Source organism: Artemia franciscana, chromosome 10 (genome assembly GCF_032884065.1).
Source record: "Artemia franciscana chromosome 10, ASM3288406v1, whole genome shotgun sequence".
Lineage (NCBI taxonomy): Eukaryota > Metazoa > Arthropoda > Branchiopoda > Anostraca > Artemiidae > Artemia > Artemia franciscana.
The window spans coordinates 21,243,496-21,264,800 of record NC_088872.1 but is presented as its reverse complement, the minus strand read 5'-3'; the positions used below and the strand labels follow the sequence as shown (position 1 = coordinate 21,264,800).

Below are 21,305 nucleotides of genomic sequence, written 5' to 3'. Positions count from 1 at the left end.
GATTTTATTGACAATTCTTCAACTGATGTGCCTGCCGAGACACTTGCTGCTTCTTTCGTTTTTTCGTCATACCTAATTAACCTCTCCAATAAATTTAAAATAAGTAATTAAAAGAACACGCTCACCCGGAAAGCTCCTTTTTATACCCATATTGGAGTAGGCCCTAATAAGGGGCCCTAATTTCATTACATTTTGTTGCTATAAAGTTTCTAATCACAGGTTGTATCATATTTTGAGGAAGCTTTCGCCCCCTCCCCTATATCCCTATTGTCTGTGTTCAAGGTAAATAATCTTATAATATTATTTTTGCAACAATAATCATCCCTGAAAAGTGCACCCCTTGATTAGGAAAGGGGGTCAATGTCCCATATATATGTCTAAAATTTATATTTTTATGAATTTCCTCTTTGGAAAAAATAAAAACTCAACATTTTTATTGTTAAGGGCTTGAAACAGATACAGTAAGCTTGTGTAATTTTTTAAATTCGAGCGTAAAATTATCTTCAATATCACTCACCCTTTAGTGTTGTTTTCTTCCCTTTCCGAAAAATAGACTAAATTAACGTAGAGTCGTAGATTACGATGGGTAACATTAAAGGTACTGAACTTCAATATTTAGGACAAATCCCGTTCTTTTTATTTATATATTGATGTCAAAAATTATTCTAAGCAGTCTTGATTACAACTAGCATGATTCGCTTTGACTTGGGGTTAATTGCCCCAAACTGTTGAAAATAAGAAAATTTGGATTTTTGTTGATTGGGCCTGAAGACTGAATTTGATGATATATTGAATTTGACCGAATAGTTTTCGTCAAAATGAGACTCTATTTTATGAGTGTTTGCGTTTTTAAACTTGACCAATAAGTCCCCATCCCCTAAAAATTTTTGTCCGACTCATAAAACCGTATCGAAATGTATTGAAACAAATTTTGATGTTTTTTTAAAGGTTTATTAAAAAAAGCTTTTTTTGTAAAGTTTTTTTTTTTGTGCGTACAAAATACTTAACATTGACTTTATTCTACGATCTTATGAAGATGAATGGTACTGCAGAGTTGGATAAAGATCATTAATGCATACATACAGACATCCACCAAACTTGATTATAAATAAATTAATGACGTTATCTGAAAATCTTAGATTTTTTTCGGAAGGGATTATACAAAATTATATATATAGATGGGGACGAACGTGATGCAAATGTATTGCCATTCTATTGCCATAAGGATTACTTTTTGTATTAAATTCAAAGGGGATGGGATTGAGCGTTTCCACCTAGTTGCGTTTAAAACACCGTAGCAGGTTAGTCAAATTACCAAAAAAATTATCTGTATTTATGGATATTTTTAGTTGACTTTTTATAAGAACCTAAAAAAGAAACGAAGTAATGGAAGTACCTTGGTTTCCTAAACTGAAAACAGACTGGCAATTAGAATAAAATTGAAGGTACGTTACTTATCAAATTTGTTTGACTGATCATATCAGTTCGACTGATTAGACTGAAGTGAGAATATATATCAGATGATTTATCAAATTTGTTTATAGAGACCTTTGAACAAACCAGATGGACTTGATGTTTCTGACCCATCTAAACCGCATCTGAAGGATCAATGCGAAAAGTGCCAGGCACTTGGATACAATTGCAGAAGGAAGTACTAATTGAACTTGGTGAATTATTCATGCCCTAAGAGTGTACAGTATAATTGGTTGATTTATATTCTCGTCTTTCCTTGTTTTAACCCACCAACTTTGTTCGGTTTGCTTCCTTTTTGTAAGAAAGTTAACAAAATTTGATACTCCAAACCGGAGAACTTTTGTTGCATTAAAGCTGTAGAATTTGACCCTTCCCTTCTACTTTCTTTAAAAAGCTGAACAAATTGTGTCGAGACTTAAATGATATAGTTTATTTTTAAAGCTACTGATCCTAAATCATTAAAGCTAAGATCCTAAAAGACATTATTAATGACATTATTAACACAATATAACAATAGCATTTTTGATCTTTACAAGTTTGTACTGGCGCTTAAAATGCTCCCAAGTTCCTCGCTTTGTGGATTGGGATTTTTTTTTTTTAGGGAATGATATTTCTTATATACGGAAAAAGAACTTCGCAAGATGAACGTCTATCAAAATTGTGCATTGGTTACGCGTATTTTTGACACGATACAGCCTGGGTAACTTACAGACGTGATGTGACAACTTTTTGTTAAATTGGTGATTCCAACCCATCCTGTTAGATGTTTGTTAAGGGGGTATTTAAATCCAACCTATAAAACAGATGGGTTGACTCGATTGATTTGTATTGGCGTCTTTGGTATGTTTGCGTTACCTCTGAGTCAGAATATGCTATATTTTGTTTTCTAAATAGAGAAATAGTAATTTGAGTCTTTGAAATAATAATTCCGTTTGTCTTTTCTTGATGGGTAGTTTGAAATATTCCTTACACAAACAACAGTTCGTTAATGACAAGCCACAACCCAAAAAAGTATCTTTTAGTTTCTCTAATCTCCTGTCAAATTTGTAATGTGTAACAGTCCGCTGTTTGAATTGGCGCAGTCATTTATTATACTTTTGTTAAGTTCATTCTCTTTCCTTTTAATATCCATAGAAATGTCAGAATTAGTCATTTAAAAGTGAAATGTCATTTGGAAAATATTTAGAAGGAGGAAAAGGGTAAGCTAATTTAGTTTTCTTGTGCGTTGCGGCCAGATAATCATTAACATGTTGTAATACTGTAAGAAGAAATGTTTATTAAATACAATTCTAAAATACAATTGAATAAAACTCGGTCAATTTCGGAATATTTGCCTTATTATCTATGTTAGACAATGTACTTACAGTGGAAGGTTCATGAGCGGATGATTTTATCACCCCCAAACATAAAGTTTGAGCGCAAACCACAGTATTTATTGTTTAACACGTTTTGCTTCAGAGGCATTGGTTCACACAGCTAAAAAGGAAGGGATACAGGAGTTCAAGCTGTTTAACGGCTTTGATATTAAAAACTATACATTAAAATGCTAAAATAGCCAGGTTTTGTGATACCTCAATACTTCTGATAGAAATACCCTAAAAGAGAGTATGATAAAAATTCCTGAGCCTATCCACGTTTATCTCCATTTATTTTAAACTGGTCATATTGCGTAATGTTTTTTTTTTTACCCAGACCCCTCTTATTTTCGGGAATTCGGATCCACTAATGTGTATTTGTGCTCCTACATCTAGTTTCTAGTGAAAAATTGTCAAGGACATTTTTCCGAGTCTGCTTGAGATGCTGCTGAGGTCAAGAATCCTCAGCCTAGCCCATTTATTCCTACCTGGCTCATTTATTCTCTTCTGAAACACAAGTTGATTTCAGACATTCAATAAGTTTTATTACCCTGATGTATGCTGGTAAATTTACTTGTAAGAGATTTTTGAGCAAAAACCCTTTTTCTTGTGAGAAAAAGTAATAAAACTGAAAAATACATTTAACGCTTTCGACTATTATTAACCTGACTTCTCTACAAGAAAGCTTTTGCTTTAAACCTTCAGAGACACAGAAAACGCAAATTGATGTAAAAGTCCGTTTCAAAATACAAACATGAGCATATTTTGATAACCAGATAATATCGGGAAATATGGGTTTAACAAATTAGTGAAGTCTACCAATTTGAAGGCTATGTGGGCTATCAGATTAGAATTTAAAAAAGTCGTAGAATACCTTTTGAACTACAGCTGTTCAACTGACATTTAATCTGGCAAACCAGTTTCTTGATTCTTTTTTGTTTGCTGCTCTAATTAGAATGCCCGTCGGTTATGCCACTTTCAGTTTAATGTTTAAATCTACTTTCGTTTGTTGGAAGAAGTTTAACTTGAACAAGTAAGTTAAAAAAAAATAATGTAATTATTATTTGTGTTAACAGCCAAAAGTATTTATTGATCACGCTGCAGATATGCACTGCAGGGCCGACGCAGGGACCTTAGTAGTCAAGAAGCGTCGTTAATTCTTAAATAAATAAACATATCTACCATTAACTCTGTAGTTAAAAAGCCACGTAATTGGATGGATCTAAAGCTGTTAAGCAATCGGTCACGCAAAACACTGAAAAGCCTATTAGTGCTACACATACTCATTGCAGTACGAATACGCCTTAGTTCTACACAGTACAAAGCCATATCAGTTTCTTGAATATATTTACGTGATGAGGGCCGGCACTTTTTCGAGAGGAAAGGCCTTCCAGTGGGCAGGATTGAGTCGCAATAACCAGAAAGCGGATTATTTAAACATTGACCTTAACAACCGTTTGTTCCACATCATATTGAACAAAGGTTACACATTAGGCTTGAGCCTTGCGCTCCTTGATTTCTACTTAATGTAGTCTATAATGATTTAGAATTCTTTTTCCCCGATATTCGTTATCGATTTTCCCCGATAAATATTCGGGGAAAATTTATCAAACAAAGTCCTTCAATCCTACAAGAAACATTTGTTCGTTTCCAAATGAGACATAAGAGTTTTTGAAGCAATTTGATAGAAAATGAGGCATATAGCAAAAGACAGTAACACTGATGATGTTAAAAGTCTTTATTGTTCTTAAATCAGCGAATAAATTAAGACAAAACCGCACTGAAATTCATTCCAGTACAGTCTTAGAAACTGTTTGTTGTTGGTTTTTATATGAATTAAATAAAAACCTATTTTTTCTCATGAAATCAAAAATGACTTAAAAGAAAAGGACGAAAATTATTCCGCATATAAAGAGCCATACCCCTTCTCCTCCTGCTTTATACGCTTACGTTTTACTTTTTACCCCTAAAACGCTAAGAATGACTGTTAAAAAAGGCAAAATGAAATAAAATAAGAAGTATTTTTCCTAATATTTGAAGGATACAATTGCTTATTAAAGGGTATTTTCTTTAAACGATGAAATTTTCTTTCCAAATTTTTCAAAAGGTGAGTGCAATTTATTGCACTCACAAATTCTTTCAGCAAAGTATTATAAGGCTTTAGATAAGATAAGATATCTTTTTCAGAAAGTTCACTATCACACGCCCTCAAAGGGCCGAATTCGGACTTCGGAGTTGACTAACAAAGCAAAAAAAACACTAATAATAATGAATAATTAAATTATCAGTCAAACAAAACACAAAAAAAAAAAAAAAACAAAAAATCAGTCAAACTAAACTTGAACAAATACAAGTCAGAAAAAAAGGGAAGGGTACAAAAAAAATCTAATAATAGAGAAAAGATCAAGAAATAAACATATATATCTACAAATTAAAAGGGACACTAAAAAAGTCCAAAAACTCACAAAAAAAGAACGAAGCATAAAACACACGAAAAACACATATGAATTAAAAGGGAAACTAGACCAAAACAATGGGGAGCAAGCAAATTAGTGCAACGACCTAAAGCACCTCACATAAAAAAGGGGGGCAGAAACTAGTTGGCTATTTTATTTATTGTTTCCGTGATGAAGAGGACAAAGGTTTTTTCATATCTGGAAGTAACGCAGCGAATGGGAGACAAAACTGGGATAGGCTCAGAAACAGCTCGAGGCTGTCGTAATCTGGATGGTGAGTGACGTTTGGGGAAAATACTTGCCGTCCGAGGGTTCGTTATTGCATTTTTTGAAAAACGGAGGCACAACGACGACCTCCTTCGCTCAAGGGTTTCCAAACTAGCTTTTTTAGGAGCAGAGAGTAAGACACCTTGCCTTCTTTGAAAATTATTCGAAAGGCTCTTTTTTGGATTGACTCAATTTTGTCTGATTCTTCACGGGAGATGCCAGGGCGCCAAACTGGACAAGCATATTTAAGATGTGGGCGGACAAAAGACGTGTACAACCTTAAGGAGTGAGAAGGGGGACGCTATATTTATTTAGGAGCTTAAGGAGGGCGATAGACGCATTAGCTTTATGGATATTATCTTTAAAGATATCCTTTTTGGGATGATATCTTATCCCACTTTAAATTTGAAGAAATTATGACTCCAAGTGATTTAACCGAGGACGCATAAATTTCAGAAGGTCGGCAAACAAATCGGCATTATCATGGACTTAGAGGGGTTTACTGTCATATCTAGGTCCAAAGTCCTAGGTCGCTTATTAAATTTCTGAAGCAACTTTCAACAATCGTTAGGTCATCAACAAATTTCCAACGGTCAGGAACTTCCTTCGCGAGGCTGTTAATCATGACTTAAAAAAGGAGGGGCCTAGGAGAGTTCCTTGGGGTATTCCATTGTAGATAGCGAGAGGATTTGAGTAATGGTTTTGGTATTTAACCACCTCCGATCTATTTGTTAAAAAGGAGGCAACCAATTTTACCAGTAAGGGATCGATATTGGACTCGCTTTCTAGTTTCTCAATTAAAATATTGTGGTTAACAAGGTCAAAGGCTTTCTGAAGGTCAATGGAAATTAAGTCTAGTATAAAGAGCAGGGTTGTAGGAGGAGGTGCAGCATCCCTCCTCATATAATCGACAATTTCTGCTTGTTTTAAGTCTCAACATCACCATTTGCTTTTATTTGATGTCAATTCATTTTTAATATCAAAAAAGCATAAATGTAAGGGGTCTTTCACCTGAAATACCCTTTGCCCTTATGGTAAAGTCTGACTCTTGCATGAAAATGCTTCAAAAATGTAAATTAGCCAAAAAAAAAATCAATAATATGTGACTACCCATGAAATGTCTCAATCAGTTTTCATGAAGTGTAGTTTGTATTTTGGGGAGAATTAGGCTGGAAAACACAACACATGGAGAACGCTTACTCCTTCCTCTTCCGCTTTGGTGCAGGTAAGCATATGATATTGTATTTGTTACATAAAGCAGAAGCAAAACAAACAACAAAATAGAAAGTCGTTAGTAAATGAGTATTTCATCAGTATAAGTTAACTCAAATCAAAACAAGCTTACAATGCCCTGCAATTTTCAATGTCATCCATGCTTACTCTGCCAAGTCTCTCCATTAAAACTCATGTAAATGTATTTTGCTTCTACTTTTGCAATAATAGGTGATCCTTCCTCTCCTAACTTCCATATTAAACATTTAGCCCGGAAATGTTATTCCAAATGACAGGATACTAGAAGCTACATACCATCTCTAAATTGATAAGAAGGACCTTGTAAAGTTTTTACATCAGTTTATTAGTTCATTGAAACCAAATTACATAACAAAAAGTCAAGAAGAGCAAGTAATCATTCAAGCACCTACAAAAAAGGCAAGCATACTGATTAAATAATACGCAATAATAAGCAGAGCTGTAAGCAAGTAAGACAATCTAATTTATCCGGTTTTATTCAGCATGCTTAGAGGCTGAGCCTCTTTGGCTCCTTAAACAGTCTACCATAACTCATTGTGTGTCTGGTTGTCAATTCAGCTAATTGAGTGAGTTGGCCTGGAAATTTTTACAAAAGATGATGTTCTAAAATAATATGGTGGAATTATAATTCGTTCTGAAGATGTGTCTAGAAAAAAAGATGACGCCTGGGGCACTGTTGGTTTTTTAGGTGGGCAAAAAAGACTTTTCCAATCCAAAGGGAGATGGTGGTGAAGGTTCTTGTTTCACCTGTGTATCACTTTGCTAGTCTTCGCTCTCATAATTCTGGTACGACGATGAGTTTCGGTTTTTGTCTCTAATATGTTTTTTGGCTGTGTCTGTGCATATTTCCACTTTGCTTGAATGATATACGATTGTTGATCATATTTGTTTTTTATTTTTTTACGGCCATTTCGACCATTGAGTTAAGGTTTCAGGGTTTTTTCAATTTTGTTCTGCAAGATCCCTTGTTTTTTCTGCTGTCTATCTCTGGAGATTGAAAATGATATAAGTTTTAGCAATCTTTGGTTCCAGGGGTTTTGGAAGCACAGGACAAATAATTCTTAGGTGTTTGTTCATGAGCAGCTGAGCTGGGGAAGCCAGTTCATCAACTGATGTGTTGATGTACATCCTATTTATAGTTTGGATTGACATGTCACTGATTATGACCATTAAATGCTTGCATTATAAAGTACTTACACTACTGTTCCGAAGCATATTTTGTCATTGATTTGGCGTCGAAGGTTTTAGGGTCAATTCTCGATCAATCCACGAAAATTTTGAACTCTTTTAATGAAAATTGAGGCAAAGTGTGGGCATAAAGGGTGTTTGGTATGCCATATCTATGAGGAAAAGGCTATCTCTAAAGTTATAGTTGTTGTACCTCTCAACTATGCTGAACAAAATGGTTCCCTTAAAATTTTGATAAATGTAATTTGGCTAAAAAAGGGGATGGGAGGAGGGCTAGATGCCCTCCAATCTTTTAGGTCACTTAAAAAGGTAACTACAACTTTTAATTTTCATTCGAATAAGCCCTCTCCCTATATTTTAGGACCACTGGTTTGAAACTATCACCGCTGTGAAAAACAAAAAGCGAAGAAAAAAAATATATACACGCATTCATGATCCTTTTTTAGTGAAAATTACAAATTCCACATTTTTTAAGATGAGAGCTTGAAACCTCTACAACAAAGCTCTCTGAAACGCTGAATCGGATGGTGTGATTTTATTAAGACTCACTATTTTAGTTTTCTCGTTCTTACGTAAATCAGTCACATGTTCTCCAGCTCGTAGCCTTTGATGGGACACAAACATCAAAACAAGAAGAATTGTTGTGAATTCTTTTCGTAAGCTATATCGTAAAATATTTCGGCTTTATGTCTAAGGGCCGTCCGCAGCAAAAAATAAATATATAGAAGAAGAAAAACTTACAACAGAGTTTACCTTTGAAATTGAAGTTGTAAATAAAGTCTCATTCCTAGATGTGCTTATTATTCGTAGCTTAGATAAACTCAGTTTTACTATTTACAGAAAACCAACACCAAACAATAGATATTTATATATTAAATCAAACTATCTCCCACAAGTTAAAAGAGCTGTCATAGTCCCTCTCGTCAATCGTGACCTAAACATTTTGTTTCATTGATGGGTTTCAGAAATTTTTACGAACTGAGCGTTTCGCTTATGGAGAATATTATCTCGAGGTAAAACCTGATCACCGACCATAACGATTGCCACTTCGTCAATAGTTGGAGCATTGTATCTACGCACATGTTGGCCAGTAGGCGTTTTGTCAGCATAAATAAAAATTTTATGCATATCAGTAGGCATCAAATCGATGGCTGTTTTGAACAGACGCACTAAATTATTATTTTTGTGGAAAAGATGTTGCAATTGGGAAACGATAGTCCTTTCAATGTCGGGAGAAATTTCGCAACGTGCATTCAATTCAGAATTTCTGTCACTGATGAAGTATAGTTGTAAAAATTTGTGATTCTTGCCCAAGAATGGTAGAAGGGACCCTGCTCTATGATAAATTTGCCGTTTTACTTTGAAAGTAGGCATAAATTGATCTTGATTTTCGATTTGGGCACCGAACGACGTCATTTGGAAACATGAGTTATATTTTCTTATGTTTGACAAAAAGTGCTTAGATTCTGACGTAGTTCCAGCAAGCAAAGTCTTCAATGGCTCTGGTGGTACGGCCAGTTGAGGAAGTTTAACTTTTTATGAGGCGCAACACATTCCCATTGTTTCACCATTAAATTTCAAGGCCTTGCAATAGGGACAAATTTTAGACATAGTCCCGATTTGAACACATCTACTTAAGCTATAATCATCGACTGGGCTGTACCTGAAGGCCAGGCGAAAATTTTCAGTTATTTTTTCAGGTTCAAAATAGAAATCATATTCCAATTAAATGACGCTTGTTTTTCAGAAGTCGTTTGTAATGAATTGGGACAAAAAGTAAAGCTTTAGCGTAAAGCGTGAGCTACTGAGTAGGGAGACAGTCTTAAATTGAAACAAAATAAATTATTTGTTTCATGAGGTCACGTACAGAATAATTTCTGTTCTTTTTCAATCTTAATGTTGTTCCTTATCTTGAAGAAACTTTTTTTTTTACTTAATTTCAGACATTTTTTTAAATAATGATGGTAAATTCGTCTCCCTCTCATGGAAGATCTGTCTTCCTCCGTAAAATGTTCCTTGGAAAATTCACCCCGAAAAACTAAATCTCCGTGAACCCCTTGCAGGAAATGCCCCACCCCGAACAATGTCCCCAATTTTAAACGCTCTTCACACTTAAGTTTTTTAGTACTTTAAGAAAGCTTATTCCAATTAAACGACGCTTGTTTTTCAGAAGTCGCTTGTAACGAATTGGGACAAAAAGTAAAGCTTTAGCGTAAAGAGTGAGGTACTGAGAAGGGATGCAGCCTTAAATTGAAACAAACTAAATTATTCGGTTCATGAAGTCATGTACAGAATAATTTCTGTTCTTTTTCAGTCTTAATGTTGTTCCTTACCTTCAGTTGAAGATTTTTTTTTTTACTTAATTTCAGACAGTTTTTCAAATACTGACGGTAAATTCGTCTCCCCCTCCATGGAGAATCTGTCTTTCCCCTTGAATTGTTCCTTGGAAAATTCACCCCCAAAAATTGAATCTCTGTGAACAATTTTGCTGTAGAAAACCCCCTTAGAGGAAATGCCCCACCCCGAACAATGTCCCCAATAACAAATGTTATATATTAACAATAGGCAAATTTCATATTTCACAGATTTTTCTCCAGGGGCTAGAGGAGGTCATTTATTCCCTAGAATTATTGGACCTTTCAACTATGTTGAACAAAATTGCTATTTGAAAATTTTGATTTGATGACTTTGGGGAAAAGGAGTTTGGAAGGGGGGCTACTTGCTCTCCGATGTTTTGGTTCACTTAAAATGAGCACTAAAACTTTTAATTTCAGTTCCAACGAGCCCTCTTCCGATCTTATAAGACTATTAGTTTGATACGATCACCCCTGGGGAAAACTTGAAAAAGCGCTTATGTGATCATTCTTCTTTTAAAAAGTACAAAATTCCACATTTTTCCACACGGGAGCTTGAACCTCTTCTCTAGTGTTCTTTCATTTGATAAACCTGATGATGTTTCACATTAGATTCTTGTACTTTGGGGGTGTTTCCACCTTTTCCAAAAATCAGGCAACTTTTCTCAGGAGGGTAATTTTTGACGAGTAACATTAAATTGGGTATGAGTTTTACAATTATATAACATTATATATGAATGTATAGTCAGCTTAAAATGCCAACTCTTTTCGCATCTTTTTTATTATCAACATTCCGTTTTTTAGAGTTTGGTTAATATTGGGTCGAGTCGCTCAATACTTACAGTTCGTACCACGAACTGTCTTTGATTATCTTATGACTTTATTTCTGCTCGTCTTTGGTTTCAATATAGCTTTACTTTTCTCCCAAAAACGGTTTTATTTTTAGTAGAAGAGTCATATGAAATTTTCTATTGCAACTGAGGAGAACATAAATTTTGAGTCAAAGAGGCTATAAGTAATATGGCCCTAGGGTTTTGGCATTTCAATTACTAAATAGTTTTGAAAAAGATTGCAGCAAAAATGATTTTTGTTTCTCTCTCAATCTGTATTCTTTTCTTTCTTTCTTTCTTGCTACATTATAGGGTTTTTAAAAACAGTTTAATGGCAGAATTCTATCTGTTGAAGATGATGCTCGTCTTAGAAGGTCAGTTATATTGATAATTAAATCTCAGATTGTCCAAGCAGACCGTTTGGTGGGTAATTTTTGCTTTTAAAAAGTCTTCAAAAAGTTGACAAGACTCAGATATTACTATATCCTTGTTACAAAAATCTAAGAAAAAATAAAATAATCTAGACGTGTTGCCATCAAATTTTTTATTTGCAACTCATTTCAAGAATAACTGCTTGAACATTTCAGTCATTCAAATGAGAATTTCTTATTATATATCCTCAAATTATCCATTCCGTCAAAATATGTTTTTAGCTCTTACTAAAAGGAGTCATTCTAGTTCTAAAACACTATTCTGACTTTAGCTTCAATAGAAAGTCAGAAATATGACTCAATGATTCTTATTTTAAGGGTTACATTTCTTGATAGTTTTTGTGGACTGAATGCATTATTGAAAAACCAGTACTACTTTTTCAAGGTGCCGAAGGACCTCAATACATATCACTGTAATTTTAAAAACATAACCTTCAGTATCTCAATTTCAGTTATGGTCAGAACTTATTTTAAAAACAGGCTAAACACCCTCATTGGAACCTGATTTCATCGTTTACATTCAGCTTATTGTCTGTCGCGTAGCGAGCTAAAATTTCTGTGCCAGTAGGCATTTAAATATAATATTTTATAGTACAAAGAGAAACATTTAATTGCCACGAGGTATTAAACGCATTTATTATGCATTTACCGTTTAATATACAATAAGGAGGCTAAAAGTTTAATTCTAATTGAATAAATAAAATTGAAAAAAAGCAAACTTTATTTTATAATAAATAAAATTGAATAAGTAAAATTCAAATAGTGTTATATGTATATTCATTTCAATGCTATAATAACTGGAAAAGAGAATATTTGTAATATAATTCGCTTTCAGTGAAGCGCCAATGACGCAGTAGGCTTTAGATTTTAGTAAAGGAGATTTTCAGGAAAGGAAGTAAGGAAAGAAGGCATTAGCTAAATTCTTGTTTGTAGTGGAACTAAATTTGTCGTGAACGGTCTTGAGAATAAATAAGTTTAAACTAAATATTTGATATATAATAATATTAACTGCTGACAATCCCATTAGTTCAAAGTTTGGTTGTACTGTAATTTCATTTTTCATTTTCAATTTTCTAGTAAGTACGTAGGAAAATGTTTGTAATAAAGCACCATTTTCAGTAAAGCGCCAATGACGCAGTAGGTTTTAGATTTTTACAGTTAGAAAAGGAGACGGAGCCCATACTCTTTTTCGATTTGATTTTTGTTCGTTTCATTATTGATTCGCATGTTTAGTTAAAGCTTTATTCATTTATGTTCATTTAGTATGATCATAGTATGTTAATTTGCTATGATCGTTTATTTAGTTTCTGTTCGTTTTTCATTTATGCTACAATAGTAAATTGTTTTCGTTCGTTTTAAGCTTGATTTGTATATTCAATTTAAGCTGTACTTGTTTTAAAATTTATAAATTCATTTATATTAATACAACAAAAGAATAAAGGCAAAAGCAATACGAAACCAGTGAATACAACAAGAAGAATAATACAAGAAGATACAAGAACACTAGAAATAACATTTTTTTAAATGATAACCAAGAACAATTGATCCCCCCCTTCCTGCACAAAAAAAGAAAACCAAATGTATTTAAGCTACTCAAAGCAAATCCAGGTAATAATATTCCAGCCTAATACAGGTTGGATTTTAGTTACTCTTAGTTTTAAGGACCAACAATTCTGATTTTCACCTTCTCTTCTTCACTTGATTAGTCCCAATCCCTTTTTTCTTATTGAAAGGCGTTTCTGTTCTTTTCTGGTTTTTATCGGCATTAAATATGTCTCGTTTGACACTTATTTTTTATTATAACAATTTGCATTTTTTGTTATCTTTAATTGTCCTTTTTCTGAAAATACCCTTTTTTCGGACATACCCCTCTCGGAAAATACCCCCAAGAAAATAGCCCTCCACGGATTCTCCTGAAAAATTCCAACCCCGCGCAAAGGACTAGAACTCTCAATTTCTTATCAAATGAGCACACTCCAAAGTCTCTTCGACCTTTAATTGTACGTGCGGATAATGAAGGGACGGATCTCCTCCTCTAAGGAATAAATTCGGCTCATTATGGGGTTTAGTATTATTCTTTACTTTCAAAATAACAGCGTAGAACAGAAATATTCCCAGAAATCATAAAGGAGTAGATATCACTTTCACATTTTTGAGGTGTTTTTTAAAGTTTCTTTTGTACCCTCACCCCTTCCCCCCTAAAAACCTTTTGGTGGAGAACACTCTTTTACAATCTTTTTGTCAGAAAACTTCCACGGAGAAGGGGATTACACGCAGGATTAAAAAAAAAATAAAAATCAGAAATTAAAGTCTTTTTCAAATGAAAGTGCACTAAGAAAAATTTTTCAGCCCGAATCATCTGCAAAAAATTTTCTAGGTGGAATTTTCAGCTAGAACGGAATTGTCTTGGGGGAATTCTTCTGGAAAGGAGAATGGCGTTTTTACGTGAAAACAACTTTCCACGGTGGATGTTTTCCGTGGGTAAAGGAACTTTTCATGGAGGGGTGAGCCGGATTTCTCAGTATTGTGAAAAGCGATCAGAAATTAAACTATAAAAAAGTTGCTTCAACTGATAGTAAGGAGCAGCATTAAAACTTAAACGGACAGAAATTATTACGTATATAAAACGGGTTTCTTCCTTCTCAAGACCTTGCTCTGTGCGCTAAAGTTTTGACTTTTTGACCCAATTCCTTAAAAACGACTCCTGAAACATAATGCCGGTTAATAAGAATAATAAGCTTTGTTTTCAATTTGCAATAGCCTGTTATGAAAGGGTGGCCGTGGGTGCAGATTGGGGAAAGGGGATGGTGCCTGAAACCACCTTGAGGGAGCCGGATTTCCCGGCATGATCTGATTAAAAAGACAGAAATTAAAAAAAAATTAAATACGTTTTTTTAACTTAAGTACGGAGCAACATTGAAAAAGACACAAATTAGTCCATATATGAGTGGGGCTGCACTTTCTTAAAATCCTTACTCATTAAACTAACGTCTCTATTGCTTTGACAAAGTTTCTTATACTAGTTAAATGGCCCTAATGTTTATAAAGTCTTTCCTCAAGGAGTTGGGAAAAAAGTCAAAATTTAGCGTAAAGAGAGAAAGGGCTTAACAGGGGGAAGTCCCCTCATATATTGAAAAGTTTCTTCTATTTAAAGTTTAAATATAGATCCTTATTTTTAGTTGAAAAATTTGTTTTTTCTATTTTATTTCACAAAAGGGTTACTGTATTAAATATAAAGGACACATCATTACCTCAGGATTCTGAATAATGGACAGTTTTTCTTGGCTTTGTTTTTGTGGGTGTTTTCGTGCTGAACAATCTCTTCCTAGCTAATCTGTCTAATATGGATTGCCTCCCCGTAGTAGCATAATATTTATAGGCCTGGATATAATAGGCTTGAGACTGTCTCTGCAGAATTTCAACTCTTGTTGATAGAAGAGCATTGCCAAGTACTGAAAACCATGTTGTGACAAAGAGTAAGACCAACATTGCGCAAAGCATCCTTTCATACTGGAGGTCCCAGAGACTTCTTGCTGTCCGGTTCTAAGCCGGCTGAAGCGCTTTGGTGTAGACTTTAGAAAATTTGCTGGTTTCCGTCCTTCATTGGTATGTGGGACCATTGCTTTTCCTGAGGCCAAAACAATTTGAATGATTTAAAGAACATAAAAATGGGAACTTGGAATGTTTTGACGTTGAAAAATAACTATCGTATCGACTTTTTGACTGACGATTTGAGATGATTTATACTGAACATTACGAGTTTCAGAAAGTCACTCCCCAGGGATAGGAATCATGACATGAGGTGATATTGATTTTGTTTAAACAGGCAGGAAGGATAGGGTACAAAGATAGGGACTAGGGCTCATGATGAATAAGGAAACTGCGAAGTCTTGTTTAGGCTAGGAAGGTACTAATAATGTGAATACTAATCGTTCATTTTCTGACTAAAAGATTCAGGTTATCAGCTATTGTAGTAAATGCCTCAGTAGAACCGACTGACGCAGATACTATTGAATTTTACTTACAGTTACAGAAGCATAAAGACCCCCAGGTAGAAATATGGTGTTTTTATTATAATTCAACGCTGAGGTCGATAGAAATAGGGATAAATGGTATCCTGACCAAGGTAAATTTGGTGTAGGAAAATAAAATAGCAATGGCTAATGACTGTTGCAATTTTCTAGGTATAACAATCTAGTTATAACCAATACAGTGTTTGGTTATAAAATGGCCCATCAGTTAACCAGATATTCACGTGATGGTAAGAGAGCAAAAGCTATTGATTATGTTATTGTAAACCAAAGACCAACCGGATCAATAGAAGATACTAGGGTGTGTAGGAGTGCTGTTATTGATGTTAAAAGTAAAAATCACCATCTGGTAGTGTCTAGGGTTAATTTAAAGCACAAATTTCGGAAGAATAACTCCCTCCCGGGAAGTTATGATATTAGTAGACTCCAGGATGAAAATTCAAGAGAAACTTTTCAAGAATAGATGAATACTAAACTGAAAGTTGAAAATTTGACAATGTCAAAGATAGATAGAATTATCTTAGAAACAATTTGTGAAGTTGCTAATGGTGTCTTAGAGAAGAAAGTTAGTACTGTAGTTAGGAATATTAGTGAAAAATCTTTATGTTTAACAGTGAGAAGGGGCTTGTACAAAAATTATTTGATTGATAGATCATACGAAAACAAAAGCAATGTAAAGAAAGTGGAGAAGTATTAGAATAAGAAATAAAGAGGAATGAAGTAGAAGCTTTGGATAAAATTGCCGAGGATCCAGAAGATGCCGCTATACGGCATATTAGTAAAATATTGGACTGGTGTGTTCATAAATTGAGAGAGAGTAGTTAATCTGGACCTATTTGATGTAGGAAAAGAAAACAGCAATGGCTACAGACTGTTACAATTTTATAGGTATAACAATCTAGTTATAACCAATACGGTGTTTGGTTATAAAATGGCCCATCAGTTATCTTTGTATTCACGTGATGGTAAGACAGCAAGCCTTTTTGATTATGTTATTGTAAACCGAAGACTGACAGGATCAATAGAAGATACTAGGGTATATAGGAGTGCTATTATTGATGTTAAAAGTAAAGATCACCATCAGGTAGTGTCTCGGGTTAATTTAAAGCTGAAATTTCGGAAGAGTAACTACCTCCCGGGAAGTTATGATATTTATAGACTCCAAGATGAGAATTCGAGAGAAAATTTTCAGGAACAGTTGAATACTAAACTAGAGAGTTGAAATTTTGACATATGTCGAAGATAGATGGAATTATTTCAGAAAAAATTTGTGACGTTGCTAATGGTGTCTTAGAGAACAAAGTTAGTACTGCAGCTAGGAATATTAGTGAATAAGCCTTATGTTTAATAGTGAGAAGGGGCTTGTAGAAGACTTATCTGAGTGATAATTCATACGAAAACAAAAGAAATGTAAAGAAAGTGGAGAAAGCTCTAAAATAGGAGCTAAGGAGGTGTGAAGAAGAGGCTATGGATAAAATTGCCGAGTATCTGAAAGATGCTGCTATGCGGCATATTAGTAAAATATTGTACTTGCGTATTAATAAATTGAGAGAGAGAGTAGTCAATCTGGAACTGTCCCAGTTAAAGATAAGAAAGGGGCCACAATTAGTGATAAGGAAAGAGGTAAAGAGAGATGGGCAGAACATTTTGAGAATGTGCTAAACTGGGATACAGTTGCAGAAAAAGATATAGAAGAAAATAAAAAGTTTGTATTATACCTTAGATGTGAAGGAAGCTTTGTTTCTCGAGGAAGAATTCGTGATAGTACTAAAAGGATTAAAAAATAATAAGGCTCCAGATTCTGATAGTGTGGTAAATGTGTTTTTTAAATATGGCGGCTCTGAGGTTGGAAATAAGTCATTGAAGATCATAAATATGACTTCTGAAAGAAGGAGAAGTACCTAGCAACTTTAGGAAAACCTTAATTAAGCCACTATAGAAAAAAGGTGACAGGAGCGAGTTTGTTAATTATCGAGGCATTAGCCTGGTCTCTGTAGGTGGCAATACTTCTTCAATAACTACTTCTGTAACAACTACTTGTAATTCTAAGAGCATTAAGATGAAAATTTGTCTTTCTTTAACAAGCATTAAGATGTTTTATGTCTTTCTTGGGCAGTCATTTGGATGAATATTATGTGTCATATCATTTTGTAATTAAATGAATGGAATTGAAAAAAAAATACAGGCTATCAAAAGTACATATCGGCAATGTCATAGCAACGGCTGATTTTCTTAAGTTGAAGCTTCCAGTACTTGATGAGAGGGATGTTCGATGGACCGAAAGGCAGCATATTAATGCTACTGCTACTGTTTAATAGTACAACTACTGCTACGTTTTAATAGTGAAATACTATAACACATTCGTCTTGGTTTTGACTTTTTACAATGATGTAAAATTTTATCTACATCGATTTCCCTTTCCTTATGAATATGAGCCAGTCCAATCCTGTTCAATCCGTCTTCTATCATGGTTGACCTGAGATAAGTTTGTATTTTTCTTATTGAATACAAACTTTTCTCGGTCGAGGCAGTTGTGACCGGTAACGTAGCGAATATCTGGAACAAAAATTGCCACGTTTGTAAAGAAATCTCTATTACATTTCGACAAAGCAATTTATGACGAAGCAATGCTTTATCACTTCGACAAAGTCACAAACAATTTTTTGGAAAATTCTTGGGGATTGCCGATCTCCAATGTTGCTGCCAAAGTCCAATCTCTGCGGATAACTCTAATGATAAAGCAGAACTGTCCTGCTAGTAGATATTTGGAGCTTCCAACACTTCTTCCCCTGTGTGATTAGGAAAGTCAGATGGAATTAGTCCTCCAGATGTGAAAACTCACTTACGGAACTATATCTGGTGTTCAAATCAGAAATAAGGTGATCCAGAAATAGAATGTGTTTTGCCCCCTTGTAACACTGTTCTGCATCTTGACCTGGTAGCTGGACATTAGCTCTTTGAGTCTGTGGGCTACATGTTCGGAGTAAGAAGATTATTTCTTCTCCTTATTACAATACTATGACTTGTGAAGATACAAATACTTTCTTGAAGTCAATGTCTACTTTCGATCTTATTTGTTTGAGCTTGCCTAGTATTGACATTATATAAACTTCGGCAGTTGATAGGTCTTGTTTTGGGGTCTGGGAGAAACTTACTCAGTTTTACAGTGTGAGCTAAGCAATGAACAGCTGTGTTTGGACTCACGATAAAGTCACTTTTTCTTAATGCGACACCAAAGGCAACTGCTTTAGATGTTGTTTATGAGTCCCTATATGATTTCATATGCTCCAGTAATTCAGAAACAGGACGGATAAGCTCATTAAAAATGATAAGGTTGTCATGGTGTTCAACCCAACTTGTTGGGTATAAGGATTTCAATTTTCTTTTATGGGATTCTTCAAGAGGAGAATCCATATTTATATTCTCTAAAGAAGACATTCGTTTCGCTGGTCCTTTGCGGAAACTCGAAACTGACAATACTATTCCCACCATATTCCTTATAGATTAAACGCTGCATCTTTTTGTTATACTATACAACCGGTGGCTGAAACAATGAGCATAAAAAGCCAGAGGCTGTTCAGCAAGCAACAAGGCTTTAGCCCCATTAAATTTTTCAGACATATTTGGGCCTCCGTCACATCCTTGTTCTCTTAGGTTTGTCAAACCTAATCCCAGTGAATTCAATGTGTTAACAATAGCAGTTTTATCTAACTCGGGCTTTTCCCTGTATTTCAACGAACCCAACAACATCTTCTTTGAGGGACGAGGTCTTAAGATCCATGTAATGAAGGCACTTACTTATTTGTTTTTTAGTGCTGATATCTCTTGTTTCATCACAAAGGATAGATTATGATTTAGAATTCTTAACATCATCAAGCATGTCCTTACGAACTACCTTCTCTACGGATTCAATTATTTATTTTGAATCGTTTTACTAATCATAGTACACGTTTCTCCATCATTTTCCAAGTAATATTTTAAATATACGTCGCCAAAGTCTAATTTTAACCCTAAAAGGCTTTGAAAGATTCCCTGCTTGCCTGCCGATAATGCTTCTCGTTGAAATTTATAGTTTTACAAACCACCGTCTCTATGTCCTCTTAATGCAAGGTTATTTGTAGCACAAGACATTACCATTATTACCACGTATGTGACATTTGTTAGCATCAATGACGGTTTGCTTGCTCTTATCCAACAAAACATCAAAAGTCGTCTTTTCCTTGGACTCCATTAGCTTCACAAATTCTAGTGCCTTTTGAATTGCATATTTGTGATAATCTCTTTCTTGGTGGTTTCGAAAATGCTCTAACGCCTTCTTGTGTTTTTTCAGTGGTTGCTTCGCAAACTTGTATAGATCCTAAAAAATAGACATACTTATTGATGGTTTTATTTTGCTACTCTAACTAAACTACCATTTTTATCAACTAAAAAACTTGTTTTTAGTTTTCTTTATGTTTATCCTTGTGTTTTCTTCATAGAAACACAATTTAGATTTAATAACATAAATAAAGCTAGTTTATACTTACAGTTACCCGCGGCTTCGCTCATGATAAGAATAAGAATTAAAATAAAATTATGATTTTATATAATGCATAATACTAAAAAAGAAACAAAATAAACAAGACCAATCAAGTTATCAAACAGATCTGACAACGTGACAAAAAGTGAAGCTAACTACCACCTGTTTGGAGCATTGGAAATGTCAAAACAAATCGTCCACTTCAACCATAAGGAAAAAAAACTTCTGAAGTTGAGCTTTAATAGTCTAAGTAGCGAAGAACCCGTTCGAGGTATGTATTATTCCCAGAAAAGAAGTATCATCCATGTTTTTGCAATCGTTATATAATTGATTCGCGGACAAAGAAACACAATTTTTTGTTTATAAATAATCTACGATTTTATTAATATATATTCAATAAAGATCGCCTACACGCCCCTACTTTCAAAAGCCACTTGTTAATTACTATCACGCTGCCCCCCTCGCCAAAAAAAATCTGAAACTGAACAAAGGTGATAAAAACTCTTGAGAAATCCTATGTTAACAGCTAGCAGACCACCATAGATACCTGACTGCTCGATCCAGCACCAGTTTGGCAAAATAAAGCTCAGTATTTGCAGAAAGAACCACATCTTTTTTCACTGTAAGTAAGCCAGTTAAATGAGTTGAGCCATTTATATCTCGAATTCTTTGACTGTGTACCCTTCTAATTTACAGGAAAGCTGTAGTCAGACGATGGTTTCCAGGTTTCTTTTAAAAATTTGAAAGTTTCACTTTCATTAAATACTTTTTTGACTGCATTTACTATATCATAAATGGGACATTCATCTTAAATGCTATCCTGAAAAAATTAGAATCGTTAGCTTAAACAGTAAGGCTTAAACACAGCGTTTGCCTGCCAAACAGACTTCAAGGGCACAATAGCCTTAAACCCATACGTGACCTCGCTGTAAGAACATAAACACTTAATTTAAATAACAATGGATTAGAAAAACTGAGAAAATTAACTTAAAAAGGGCTGATCCATCCAATTAACGAAACGTGACAGAAAAAAAAATGGAAAAGTGAATAATGCCAGTCAACGTACAGGAGGGAGGTTGCACTGGGGGGGGGGGGGGGCAGTGGTTATCCACTAGCTTAAACAAAGAGTCTAAAGCATAGAATTGTGCCA

The 21,305-nt window shown here is 34.5% G+C and overlaps 1 protein-coding gene and 1 long non-coding RNA gene across 2 annotated transcripts in view; both read left to right on the top strand.

Annotated features, from left to right (window-relative positions):
• Nucleotides 1-1,840, top strand: part of LOC136031908 (zygote arrest protein 1.S-like) — a 78,497-nt gene extending 76,657 nt beyond the window's left edge. The window contains exon 6 of the mRNA XM_065711903.1: nucleotides 1,545-1,840. Within this exon, the coding sequence (XP_065567975.1) occupies nucleotides 1,545-1,658 (114 nt within the window). The 3' untranslated portion in view covers nucleotides 1,659-1,840. The remainder of the gene's footprint in view (nucleotides 1-1,544) is intronic.
• The window catches only part of LOC136031911 (uncharacterized), a 246,470-nt gene that overhangs the window by 81,036 nt on the left and 144,129 nt on the right, over nucleotides 1-21,305 (top strand). The window lies entirely within an intron of this gene.